At 46.2% G+C, this 14,172-nt stretch overlaps 1 protein-coding gene across 5 annotated transcripts in view; it reads left to right on the forward strand.

Annotated features, from left to right (window-relative positions):
• ITPR3 (inositol 1,4,5-trisphosphate receptor type 3) overlaps window positions 1-12,551 on the forward strand; it is a 357,611-nt gene extending 345,060 nt beyond the window's left edge. For all 5 annotated transcript variants that reach the window (XM_068269377.1, XM_068269380.1, XM_068269378.1 and 2 more), the window contains one exon: window positions 12,206-12,551. In XM_068269377.1, the coding sequence (XP_068125478.1) occupies window positions 12,206-12,310 (105 nt within the window). In that variant the 3' untranslated portion in view covers window positions 12,311-12,551. The remainder of the gene's footprint in view (window positions 1-12,205) is intronic.
• Window positions 12,552-14,172: the final 1,621 nt, after the last annotated feature.

The following is a 14,172-nucleotide window of genomic DNA, read 5'->3' on the forward strand; positions in this document are numbered from 1 at the left end:
TGTGGATAATTTGTCCTGGGATGACCACGTTCTTTGTAGATGTGTTCCTTACCTGTCATGCACATCCTCCAGGCGAGCCCCGCAAAGGCAGTGAAGTGTGAGACTGGCATGTCTCTGCTGTTCCAGAATGGTAATTTCTCTTTTGCTATCATTTTACTCCATACGCAGTCTGGCTGTCACTCAGCTGTGGCAAAGTCACAGCTTGACTGGGATACTCAGCTTTCAGATACCCCACATAATTGGTAGTCTGGGGACAAGTGCGCATTTGTTCAACTGCTTTATGTTTGAAAAGTAAGAAGAATAACAAAAATGATGGCAGGGAAGTAAAACAAATGAAAAACAGATGGAAAAAGCAAGGATCAAAATAGAACACAAACACTTTTCAGAATAGTGTGAGATAAACCAGAATGGGTTTCTTTTAAATCTATAGGGCTCCATTTATAAAGAATGTGAGGAGTTTGAAATTATAACAGCTTTTCTCCTTCCACACCATCTCTGAATGGCTTTGAGGTAACTTGTACTAAACATGATCTTAGTTAGAGAATTGTATCTAGTCACTTAGCTATCTAGGTGGAAAAAAGGCACGTGTCCATCAACTGCAGTCTCTGCTGTACCTGAATCCAGATATGCAGAGAAGCAAGCAATACACAGATACCCGTCCATTCTGCCAGTTGTAGACACCGGCTCTCACCTGTCCTCACTGGTGCTGTTAGTCATGCTGGAGCTGCATGGGTTAAGAGTCTAATGTGCAGCCACCAGAATGCACAGGTAACAGTCTGTTGCTTTGCTCACTGCTACACTGCTCTGTATATGGGATGGGAGGGTGGCAGAGTAAGGCCTCTTTCAGGCAGCAGGCTGTATTGGGCTCTAGTCGGGCAGTTCAGGATCCTGTCTGCCGCCCAAGAGCACCATTCAGGTATAAAATGTAGCCGAATTACAACATTTCTAATCCTATGGGTGGCAGCGCTTGGGCGTTACCCGGCAGCTTGGGGGCCGCCTTTTCACCGCCAGTACTGAGTCAGAAAGCAGCATATGACTGTGACTGCAAGAGGGAAGAGATTACAGGACTAAGTGGGTGCGGAATAAAAGTTCTTTCTGTGTCTGTGAGGGTTTCCTCTGGGCCCGCTGGTATTCTCCCACATCCCATAAAGATAACATAATTGGTTTCCCCCTAAGGCCCGGTTCACATTAGCGTTCCCTGTCCGGATCCGCCTGATCGGATCCGGACCGTATACTGTACAAACGGAACGTACGTTCCGCATAGCAATGCAAAGTCCATGCGGACGTTCACATGCGTACGTTCCGTACAGAACGGAACCGGATCGGATCCGGACTCCGGACACTTTTCCAACATGCGCTATTTTTCGGGTCTGGATCATCTGGCCCACACACCCGGACCGAGGCTGCACTAAGCAATTATAAGGAGTGCAATAAAAATTGTAAAAAAGAAATTAGGCTGGCAAAGATCGAAGCTGAAAATCAAATCGCTAGGGATATCAAATCTAACCCAAAAAAGTTTTACAAGTACATCAACTCTAAAAAAAGAAAGGTTGACTGTATAGGACTCCTAAAGGATGAGGGTGGGAACTCAATGGTGGATGACCAAGGTAAGTCAGAGTTATTAAATGCTTTCTTTGCTTCTGTCTTCACAAAGGAAACAGCACTGTTGCAAATTACAGAGGCAGAAGAGTCTCAATCTTCTAACTGTAATATTAAATACTTAACGCAGGAAGAAGTAAAGGCAAGACTAAATAAATTAAAAATAGACAAGGCACCTGGCCTGGATGGCATGCATCCTCGGGTCCTAAGGGAATTAAGTTCAGTTATAGATAAACCCCTTTATCTTATCTTTTGTGACTCTCTCTCAACTGGAAGAGTCCCAGAGGATTGGCGTACAGCCCACATTTTCCCATTATTTAAGAAGGGCAAAAAATAAGATCCAGGAAATTATAGACTTGTAAGCTTAACATCAGTTGTATGCAAACTATTTGAGGGGTTACTAAGAGATACTATACATGACTTCATAGTAGAAAATAATCTTATTTCTCAGCATCAACATGGGTTTACTAAAGACAGGTCCTGTTTGACTAACATGCTCAGCTTTTATGAGTTAGTGAATGCTAATATGGATATTGGGAATGCTGTAGATGTGATATACTTGGACTTTGCAAAGGCCTTCGACACTGTTCCCCACAAAAGTCTGGTGCAAAAGATGAGGATGCAAGGACTGGGGAAGAGTCTGTGTGCATGGATAGGGAACTGGCTAATGGACAGAAAACAAAGAGTTGTGGTCAATGGATCGTACTCAAAATGGGAGACTGTTAGCAGTGGGGTTCCACAGGGGTCTGTACTGGGTCCAGTGCTCTTCAATTTATTTATTAATTACCTAGTAGATGCAGTAGTGAGCAATGTTGCTATTTTTGCAGATGATACAAAATTGTGCAGAATCATCAACTCTCAGGAAGATAGTGTCATATTGCAACAGGATCTGGATAGGATGGCTATATGGGCACATAAATGGCAGATGAAATTCAATGTTGAAAAATGTAAAGTCATGCATTTTGGTCGTACCAATGGTCTAGCACCATACAAAATAAATGGGATACAGTTGGGGACATCAAACTTGGAGAAGGACTTAGGAGTACTCATCGACAACAAGTTAAATAATCGTACTCAATGCCAAGCCGCTGCAGCTAAAGCTAACAAAATTTTGGGATGCATTAAAAGAGAAATAAAAATTCGAGATGCTAGCATAATATTACCCCTGTTTAACTCTTGAGTAAGGCCACATCTGGAATATGGAATTCAGTTCTGGGCACCACATTACAAAAAAGATATTGCAGTTTTAGAGCAGGTGCAGAGACGAGCAACAAAATTGATACGTGGGATGGAAGGTCTCGCTTACCAAGAAAGGTTAGATAAACTGGGTTTATTTAGTCTAGAGAAAAGACGCCTTAGAGGAGATCTAATTAACATGTATAAATACATCAGAGGGCAATATAATAGCTTGGCGGATGAGCTTTTTGTCCCTAGGCCTTCTCAAAGGACTAGAGCAGAGTTCCCCAACCCTGTCCTCAAGGCCCACCAACAGTACATGTTTTGCAGAAAACCACAAACATGCACAGGTGAGGTAATTAGTGTCTCTGCAGAGCTGATTAACAACCTCTGTGGATTTCCACAAAACATGCACTGTTGGTGGGCCTTGAGGACAGGGTTGGGGAACACTGGCCTAGAGGACATGATCTGCGCATGGAGGAAAACGTTTTAGCCATTTATTTAGGAAAGGGTTCTTTACAGTAAGAGTGATTAAGATGTGGAATGCATTGCCACAGGAAGTCATTATGGCAAACTCTATATCTGCATTTAAAGGGGGCTTAGATGCTTTCCTTGCGTTGAAAGACATCCATGGCTACAATTACTAGGTAATGCCTAATGATGTTGATCCAGGGATTTTTATCTGATTGCTATCTGGAGTCGGGAAGGAATTTTTCCCTTTTGGGGCTAATTGGACCATGCCTTGTAAGGGTTTTTTTCACCTTCCCCTGGATCAACAGGGATATGTGAGGGAGCAGGCTGGAGTTGTACTTTGTACTGGTTGAACTCGATGGACGTATGTCTTTTTTCAGCCATAATTACTATGTAACTATGCACCATCCGGAAATAGAAACCTATGGGGAACGGAAAGCACAGAACACACAGGATACAAACACCTGACGTTCTACCCCACTTCCTATGCGTATTCTAGCGGCCATTTCGGATGGGGACAAATGGGCAGCAGTGGAGCAGCAGTGACTAACGTGCTGGAGCTGTTTGGCAGTATGTCGGAGGTGGAGGTGAGGCCTAAACAGAGGAGGACCTGATTCTACAGGTGCACCAGGTGCACCTTCTGCTGACCCCAACAATTTTATTAGTAATTTCGCTGTTTTTACCACACTGATCTGGATGGCAGCCTGATACATTCCTGATGCAAACGGACCGGATCCGGGGTGGATCCGGATCGGAATCGTACAGTTCCGATTCAAATCAGGTCCTGATCCCAGGGCAGTTTCTAGGCTAAATTTCACCCAGTTCGAGAGTCAAACCCCCCCCCCTCAAATCAAAGCTGCTAAGTGAAATCATGTCAAAAGGCTTCTTGAAACCAACTCACCATTTTTATTTTATTTTTAATTTTTACTCTGCGTCTGACCACCTGCCCAGGGAAAAAAGAGCGACCCCTCCGCCCCCTAGCCAGGGAGTCACAGTATGGTGGTCTGACCACCTGCCCAGGGAAAAAAAAGAGTGACCCTCTCCCCCCCTAGCAAGGGAGTCACAGTCAGACCATGGTGGTTTGACCGTCAGACCACCATGGTCTGACTTTGACTCCCTGGCTGTGGGTGGTAGGGGGGTGCTCTTTTTGCCCTGGGCTGGTGGTCAGAGCCCACCATGGTCTGACTGTGACTCCCTGGCTGGGGATGGGGGGTACTCTTTTTGCCCTGGGCTGGTTGGTGGTCAGACTCTGACCACCAGCCCAGGGCAAAAAGAGTGCCCCCCTACCCCCAGCCAGGGAGTCACACTGTTAGACCATCACCATGGTGGGTTCTGACCCCCAGCCCAGGGCAAAAAGAGCGCCCCCCTCCACCTCCCCCAGCAGCCACGTCAGAAAGAGAGAGGCAGTGCAGTACATAGACTGCCTGCCTTACTGCCTACTTACCATGAGGTCCATCTCATGGCAGGTGGAACTGGTAGAAGGCGCCGGGCCAGGATCGGTGGGGGTCCGGGCGGGGGACCATGGAGGTGCTAGCGGGCAGCGGCAGCAAGGGCAAGGGTCAAGGCACACACTAGCAGCAGTGGCAGCGAGAAGCCCGAGTCCAACTGGCCAAAAAGACTCCACCTTCTGGGGCTGGGCTCTGCCGCACACTGCTGCTGCACACAGGGGTGAGCCTGGGGTGCCTGGCACCTGGGTGCAAGATTTTCTCTGGAGCCTATGGGAGTGGTTAAATTAACCACGCCCAACCACCTAACCACACCCATGTCCTGCCTAATCACACCCACACCTTCCACCTCTTTACGCATGCATGTGATACACCTTTCCTACCCCTCTTCCATGGGCTTGCTCCTGGCTGGCTTTGGCTGCCTGCCAGTCTGCTAGTCTCTGGACTGACTCAGGTTGAGAGGCTCTGCGAGTGCGACGCAGTCACACACTGCGTATTTATGGCTGCCTGCTGCCACCCTACTCTCGCTCGCTGTCCTCAGCTCCTCCCCCCGCCAAGCCCAAGCGTGATGTGGGCTGCCTGTATCTTTCCCGTTGCGCCGCGCAGCCTGTCAGTGTTGCCAACCTTTCACGTTATTTTTTACTGACAAATACCTAAAAATTTACTGACAAAAGATTATTTTTACTGACAAAATTTCCCCACTAAATGCACATAAGAGACAGCGTTTCACCAGTAAATGCACATAATAAGAGACCGCTTTTCACCAGTAAATGCACATAATAAGAGACCGCTTTTCACCAGTAAATGCACATAATAAGAGACCGCTTTTCACTAGTAAATGCACATAATGACAAAAAGCCAGTGTCCCCAGTAAATGTAGCCAGCCTGGACCCCCTTTAGGCAGTGAGTGACAGGGAGCCCCTTTAGGCAGTGAGTGACAGGGAGCCCCTTTAGGCAGTGAGTGACAGGGAGGCCTGGCGCCCCCCAATCTGTCACGCTCATCGGCGCCCCGTTCAGCAGAACCGGCTGAACGGGGCAAGAAACGGCCCTGCCCGATCCGGATCCGGTCCGCAAGTGTGAACGGGGCCTTAAATTGGTCCTAGGCTACAATGCATACACTACACGATACATATATATGACCATGGTAGGGATTAGATTGTGAGCCCCTCTGAGGGACAGTTACGGTAAGTGACAAAATACTCGCTGCGGAAGATGTCGGCGCTATATAAATACTAAATAATAATAATGCACAGCGTGAAAGGAGCCTAAAGTGTTGAGTTTTCTGTACTTTTTTAAAGACCTAATCTGCCTCCAAAGAGAAATGGATCATTTTTAATACCTTTAAAGGAATACTATCGATTCACATATTTTTTTAAATTGACACAGGAATTGTTTGGGAAGTGCTGCTAAGTATTGGTGTATACATTTTAGTAGCAACTTCTTTGTTTACTGTTATCAAAATACATTCAAACTTTACTGATGCCAAAACTGACGGCTGACTGAGCCATGAGGAGAGGGGAAATTCCCCTCACACTTGATCAGTTAACTCTATGTGTAGCTCTGTGTGTGACAGAGAAGAGAGCTCCCAAGAGCTGCAGCTTCTGTGTCCTGTGTTTCTGACTGATATGTCTGAAGAGAGCAGAGGAAATGTAACTAATTGTCACAGCTTTTTCATACTGTTTTTGCTTTCAGAGTTTGATATGTTTGATATTTGCTTTCTGTAGTCTGATATGCAACTCTGGCTGTGCATTGAAGCAGACACCCCTTCTGCAATTGATTTGTCCCAATATAGCTAAATCCTACCCTCAATAAATTACAGCTTTTGCCTCCTCTGATATTTAACATGAAAAGTAGGAAAATGTTTACACAGCTACTTAGACATTATTTGCACACTGTCATTTTAGAACACTTGAGTATCGATAGTATTCCTTTAAATAACAAAAAAAACCTTTGTTTAATACCTACCTATATTCATGGCAATTTTCTAACAAAAGTGGCATTTCCCTTTAAATTTGCAAACCCGTCTTTTGTGGGCATTTGTTTTGCTAAGCGCTTAGTGACAGCTTATATCATGCTGGTTTTCAGCTTCAGTAGTTCCTGGGTTCTACATGTACTCGGCATATTCATTGTTATTTGTTTACAAAGCATTAGAGGCCTGTGATCAGCACAGCTGCAATGTAAGTAACATTTATTACAAAAAATATCAGCAACAGCCCTCCTTCCTCCCCATTCCTCTCATTACAAGATGGTCACTTAGAAACCAATGCAGTACAAAGAATCAGAAGCCCACCTAGTCTGTACATTCAGCGTCACTCTGCAGGCTCATCATTTATTGTTGTATCCAGATTTTCTTGTGTTTAAAGGTATAAAGTGGCATGATGAGATGAAAAGTGCAAATTTATCAAGGTTTTTGTGTGCCCCTGCTGTGAGAGAAGGAAAGAGAAGCTATACCAACTAATATATACAGCAGAAGGAAATGGCAGTGCTTCCAAACAAACGCTGCACCTGAATTGACTACCTGCACAAGTATGCAGAGCTGGAATAATGGGCAGATTACACACCTTGCATTCAAAATAGGTACAGTAAAGGGGGCGTTAGCTTCAGCATAAGTTGTGCACAAATTATCTCTAATAGACTCTCCTACGGCGGTAACGTGCCCCCACAGGAGAGAAACTAACCACTAATCTAGCAGTGAAACATATCAAAAAGTGAAGCATGTTCAAAGAGTGAAAATTGGCAAAAAAAAAAAGGGTTAAAACCTCAAACTAATGTAACAGTGAAGCATATTCAACAGTGAAACATATCCAACAGTGAACCCTAGCTAGTCTAAAATTAAAAACCTAATCCTTACCTGGTGCAGCTAGCCATAAATGGTATACACATTTGTTCAAAAGACAGCAAGCAAACTAATATATACACAGATTCGCTGTGGCTATATACTTTCAGGCTGATCATTAGACACTGACACATAACATTTTTATCGCTGACTCAAAGCACCAGTGCTGCAGCCACCATGGCGTGCTCAGTAGGCAGCAGCAGTGTTAGGCCACTAGGAGTGATTTCTAAGCGCTAGTGATTTGAAAAAGCTCTTGCTAATGCAATGCTATGTGGGAGTTTTATAAAATCACATCGCTCAAGTGGGATCACACCCATAACATTACATTAGCAAGAGTTTTCAAATAACAAAGAGCTCAGAAAATCACTCCTAGTGGGTTTCTGGCCTTAGGGAGTTTTGCCCAAGGTCTCCTACTGAAGAGGTGCAGGCTTAATGAACAGAGGAAGAGCTGAGATTTGAACCCTGGTCAACTGTGCCAGAGGCAGAGCCCTTAACCAGTACACTATCCAGCTACAACAATGTAAAGTATTAGGGATAATTGATGAGATACAAATAATTCTGGGTTGGTGCAGGGGTATTTCAAATTCCACTTTGATGAGATTTCAATTGGTCAGTTTTAAAGCTTCATAAATTTGCATAGTAACTGCATAATCCTCCATGAACTTGGAACTATTTGCATCTCATTAACCATCGTTCTTGGCTGTTGATCATTATGAATTTGCAGTCAGTAGTTGCAGTTAGAATAGCTAATAATACTTGCTTCAGGGCTGGTTCACACCAAAGGCAATTGCAAAGTGCTTGGCAATCACATGCTGGATCTTTAACAACCCCAGAGCTATTGCCAAGCTCATTGTTCCTCCCACTCCCCCCATCCACAAGCAGTCATTCTGTTGTGTGCCAAACATTGTCCCTCTGCCTTCCTGCTTAGAAACAAACTTGTCACTAGCCTACAGGCAAGTGTTGAGTTTGTATGGTGCTCAGCCATGAACTGTCGACTGAGGAATCAAGGCCAATTTTATTCATTACGTTATTTTCACTACAGTTCCTCTCAGTGGCGTCACTAAGGTTAGTGACACCTGGTGCGGTATCTGACACTGTAGTTCCACCTTATTGCAATTAGCGTAATATAGCAGCTTTCATATTCATCCTACCACGTGTTGGATAAACGAGGGAGGGGGGTAGTGTGAGAGTGGTGGTTAGTTAGGGAGATGGTGCAGGTAGTGTGAGGGGAGTAAGAGAAGAGGGGAGTGAGAGAGGGGGTGCAGGTAGTGTGAGAGGAATGAGATAAGGGGGGGGGGAGAGAGGGTGTAGTGAAAGAGGGGGGGGGGGTAATGAGAGGAAGGAGTGAGAGAGTGAGGGGTAGTGTGAGGGGAGAGTGAGAGAGAGGGGGGAGTGAGTGAGGGAGGTAGTGTGAGATAGGGGGTAGTGAGAGAGAGGGGTTGGGTAATGAGAGAGAGGTAGTAAGAGTGGGTTCAGTGAGAGAGAGGGGGCAGTGAGTGGGGGGGGGGGGAAATGGAGGTTTAGTGAGAGAGGGAGAAGTGTGTGTGTGTGTGTGGGGGGGGGGGGAGGTAATGAGAGAGAAAGAGGGTTAGCAAGTAAGAGAGGAGGTGAGAGAGGGTATAGGATACTGAATCACTCACTCCTGGATCCAAAGAAAAGCTTTAACTAGATGCTTTCCTGCAGGCAACGTTTCCCTTATTGAGGTTGAAAGACAGGATCTCTTCTTCTTTCCACAGAACCAAGACTCATAATGATCAGGAAGGGAGATACACTCTGAGCAGCAGCATGCCGAGTGCAGGGGGTGGGGCCGGCTTAGAATAGTTCACAGTTCAGCCTGGACAGTGCAAGAGCTGCAGAGCTGAACATGCAGAGATCATGACATGTTGGCAGGAGGTGATCATTTGGATGTTAACCTCATTGCCGGCTATCCCGAGCTCAGCTCGGGGTAACCTGCGCAGGAGGATTTCTCAGGCCCCGCTGGGCCGATTTGCATAATTTTTTTTTCCTACACGCAGCTAGCACTTTGCTAGCTGCGTGTGGTACGCGATCGCCGCCGCTACCCGCCGATTCGCCGCTACCGGCCACGCCAGGCCCCCTCAAGACCCCTGCGCAGCCTGGCCAATCAGTGCCAGGCAGTGCTGAGGGGTGGATCGGGATTCCCTCTGACATCCCGACGTCCATGACGTCGGTGGCGTCATCCCGCCCCGTCGCCATGGCGACCGGGGAAGCCCTGCAGGAAATCCCGTTCTGAACGGGATTTCCTGCTTACTCTGATCGCCGGAGGCGATTAAAGTGGGTGGGGGGATGCCGCCGCTCAGCGGCTATCATGTAGCGAGCCCTGGGCTTGCTACATGATTTGAAAAAAAAAAAAATTTAAAAGTGCTGCGCTGCCCCCTTGCCGGCGGGAATTGGACTGGAAAGGAGGTTAAAGGAATACTATCGATACCCAAGTGTTCTAAAACGACAGTGTGCAAATAATGTCTAAGTAGCTGTGTAAGCATTTTCCTACTTTTCATGTTAAATATCAGAGGCAAAAGCTGTAATTTATTGAGGGTAGGATTTAGTTATATTGGGACAAATCAATTGCAGAAGGGGTGTCTGCTTCAATGCACAGCCAGAGTTGCATATCAGACTACAGAAAGCAAATATCAAACATATCAAACTCTGAAAGCAAAAACAGTATGAAAAGCTGTGACAATTAGTTACATTTCCTCTGCTCTCTTCAGACACTTTCAGTCAGAAACACAGGACACAGGAGCTGCAGCTGTTCTCTCTGTCACACACAGAGTTACACATAGAGTTAACTGATCAAGTGTGAGGGGAATTTCCCCTCTCCTCATGGCTCAGTCAGCGTCAGTTTTGGCATCAGTAAAGTTTGAAAGTATTTTGATAACAGTAAACAATGAAGTTGCTACTAAAATGTATACACCAGTACTTAGCAGCACTTCCCAAACAATTCCTGTGTCAATTGAAAAAAATATGTGAATCGATAGTATTCCTTTAAGCATTCATTGTTTTTGGTCCTCCTGGTTTAAGTGTTGCTGTTTTTGCTGTCTGTATTTAAAAATACTTTATGCAAAGAGAGGGAGTTACACCCCTCTGCTGCCATCACCTGGTGATCTCCGCACCCCTGCACTCTCCCTAGTGGTTCCTCTTTAATCAGCTGACTTAAGGGGCCCACACACCTAGCGATTTTCCCGCCGATATACGGCCGATTCGATCACATTGTTCGAAACGGCTGTGAAATCGGCACGCACCCCGCTGACAGGATGATCGATTTCCGTCCGAAATCGATCGTTCCCGGCGATCCGTCCGTGTGGAAGATTTTTCTCGATCGCTGGCGGGTCGGAAGTGCGTCGATAGCGACGTTCGAATGTCCGATGACCAACGCAATACAGCGGGTATACATTACCTGTTCCAGCCGGCGCGACTCCCCAGGTCTCTGCTGTCTTCTTCTCCGCTCTGGTCTGGTCTGGTCTCCGGCATGCTTTACTTCTTCCTGCCAGGCGCTCTACTGTTTAAACTTCCTGCCGGGGAGGGAAAAAGTGAAGCATGCCGGAGACCAGACCAGAGCGGAGAAGAAGACAGCAGAGACCTGGGGAGTCCCACTGGCGGAGCAGGTAATGTATGCGGGGGGGGGGGGGGGGGGTTGGGGAGTGGCTTCAGCAGCACCACCACCACAGATTGTGAACGGTTTCAGGGTGAAATCGGTTCACAATCTGTTTGCAGTAAGGCAGCCATATGATCCCTCTCTGATCAGATTCGATCAGAGAGGGATCTATCTGTTGGTCGAATCTGATGGCAAATCGACCAGTGTATGGCCACCTTTAGGTCTCTTTCACACAGGAGGCCCAGCTGCTCTTCTGCATCTGTGTCACTTGTTAGCACTCCTAACAGGCACTGGAGAGGCAGCCAATGTATTGAGTCACATGTGAAAGTGGCTGCTCCTTTTCTTAGATGCCTTTTTATTTTCTGCCAGGTAAGTACACTGCGTGTCAAACACTGACACATGCGGTGTTACAAATGTCAGAAGAAAGGTACTTCATGGCTCGCAGATGGGAGTCTGAGCTGCCTAAAAACAGCACAGTTCAGTTTGCATTGTGAAAGAGGCATCACCATGCTGCTGAGCTAGATCAGGCCAGGTTTCATAGAATGGGAGTTTTCAAGGAATGTCAGAATAGCAGACTCATCTCAGGAAAAGGGAGTGAGTGGACGATGCCCCACCTGTAACAAGTGTCTCTTTGGCTTCCCTCCTACGTGCCAGCAATTCTAGACTCCTAGCTGCTTTTTACTGATAGGAGCCATTTAGGTACTTTCATGTAACCCAGGTTTATTTTAATATACAAATCTGCAGCAATATGTTGCGGAATATGCTGTCAGTAAGGATTTGTAAACACTGTGACTGGTCTGCAGATGATGCCTGGCAGATACTGACACTGTCACCAATGCACTTAATATCAAACATCCCCATTTACTGTTTTGCTGTGACATGACATTGTTTTTACGTGATTGGATTTTGTCAACACGAGAATCCTGTGAGAAAACAGTATAATAATGCCTGGCTAAATATCCAGTATTAGGAATTAGCATATTCTCTGCTGCACCGTGTCAGTGCTGTGGCAAAAACCAATTTAGATACACACCCGATACATTCTCTCCTTGTACATTTTTCATTTAGATGACCGAGCAGCGGAAGAGGCGGCAGAGAATGGGATTTGTGGATGTACAGACGAATGCAGGACATGTGGCAGCCAACAATCAGATAGCAGCCAGCCAATCGTAGTGCGTCCTGGAAATGTGCACTGGAAACCAAGCCAAGGACTGTTGTTGAACACTGTGCTAATGAGATCATGGTGAACACGCTGCTCTTTACATATAAGTAAGGATATTTTCTGTATATTCAAACGACTGTTTACATAGGCAGCAGGTCACTGAAAAATAGAATTTATATATATTGTAGCAGGAAAATAAAAATAAAGGATGTTGACTGTTTCTTTACACTTTAATAAAATGTGGAAAGCTAAGATTTGTGATTGAAATGAAAGTGTTTCCATGCTTGGACTACGTTATTATCTCCAGTTCTTGGCAGCGATGTGCGTCTTCTAGGCACATAGATTACATGTGTTTTCAGCCCTACATTTCCCAACATATGGTGCATTTACCCCCGGGACGCTTATGTTGGACACAGGAAACTTGCCAATCCATTATATAGAGTTTTGAGAGAAGTGGCACAACATATAAAATTAATCCTGAACAGGGGCACAACTAGAAATCACGGGGCCCCCATGCAAAACTTTGGATGGGGCCCCCACCCCACACCCTCACTTTCTGCACAGCTAAACTGAGAACCAATGTTATTCAATTGGCTAGTGCATACTTGAATGTGTTTTCCCCATGCAAATAAAAACAGACAGCAGTGAAGCACTGCACACATTTTCTCCATCAATTACATTAGCTTCTGTGATAAAACGTGCATGTTTTCACACATACAGACACAAATGGTGTGCAGAAAACGCACACATAAAACCAACAGGCGAGTATGCTCCCAGCCTCAGCTTATTACACTCACTTTGTCCACCTCTTATGGAGCAGAACTGGCTGTGCAGACTCCTCCAGCATCACTACAGTACACAGCACTTGAGGAGGGGTTGACAGGTTGGGGGCTGGGCGCTGTACTCGAGAGCTTGCTGAACACGGAATAGGGACGGTCTACAAATCTCTGTGTGCAAAAGTTTGTATGATTCCTTATCAGCAGCTGAGCAGTTGCAGTCAGAACAATTGTGCAGAGAGCAGAAATAATTTTTTTCTCTCTGCGCCCTTAGTTGCCCGTCTCTCATTAAAGGGAAAAGAAACTTCTCTTCCCAAGGGGCCCCCTGTGGCTGCATCCCTTGCAGGGTCTATTGGAACGCTCCTGATCCTAATTACGTCTAAACATAAAGGAATGTTTCCAAGGCATTTATACACAATCAACAAATATACAGTATAGGCATCACATGCTGTGGTATGCTATAAATATTGAGAAACACTGTTCTAGGTTACACAGTCAATTCAGTATCTTATGTTACCATACAAGTGGGATTAATTCCTCTCAATTAAACTTTACAACTCAGGACAACTTTATAACGGAACTCCACATAAAGGAAGCTGGGCACAATGCCTTCCAATTGAGATGGTGCATCCTTAACCTCCTGAGCGATAATCCCGAGCTGAGCTCGGGGTATATCGCGCAGGAGGATTTCTCAGGCCCTGGTGGGCCGATTTGCATAATTTTTTTTTGTTACACGCAGCTAGCACTTTGCTAGCTGCGTGTAACTTCCGATCGCCGCCGCTCGCCGCCGATCCGCCGCCGCTCGCCGAGCCGTGCAGCCCCCCCTCCCCGACCCCTTGCGCAGCCTGGCCAATCAGTGCCAGGCAGCACTGAGGGGTGGATCAGGACTCCCTCCGACGTCATGACGTCGGTGACGTCATCCCGCCCCGTCGCCGTGGCGACCGGGGAAGCCCAGCAGGAAATCCCGTTCTGAACGGGATTTCCTGCTTACTCTGATTGCCGAAGGCGATCGGAGTGGGTGGGGGGATGCTGCTGCGCTGCGGCTATCATATAGCGAGCCCTGGGCTCGCTACATGATTTAAAAAATAAAAAAATTA

This window comes from Hyperolius riggenbachi, chromosome 2 (assembly GCF_040937935.1).
Source record: "Hyperolius riggenbachi isolate aHypRig1 chromosome 2, aHypRig1.pri, whole genome shotgun sequence".
Taxonomy (NCBI): domain Eukaryota; kingdom Metazoa; phylum Chordata; class Amphibia; order Anura; family Hyperoliidae; genus Hyperolius; species Hyperolius riggenbachi.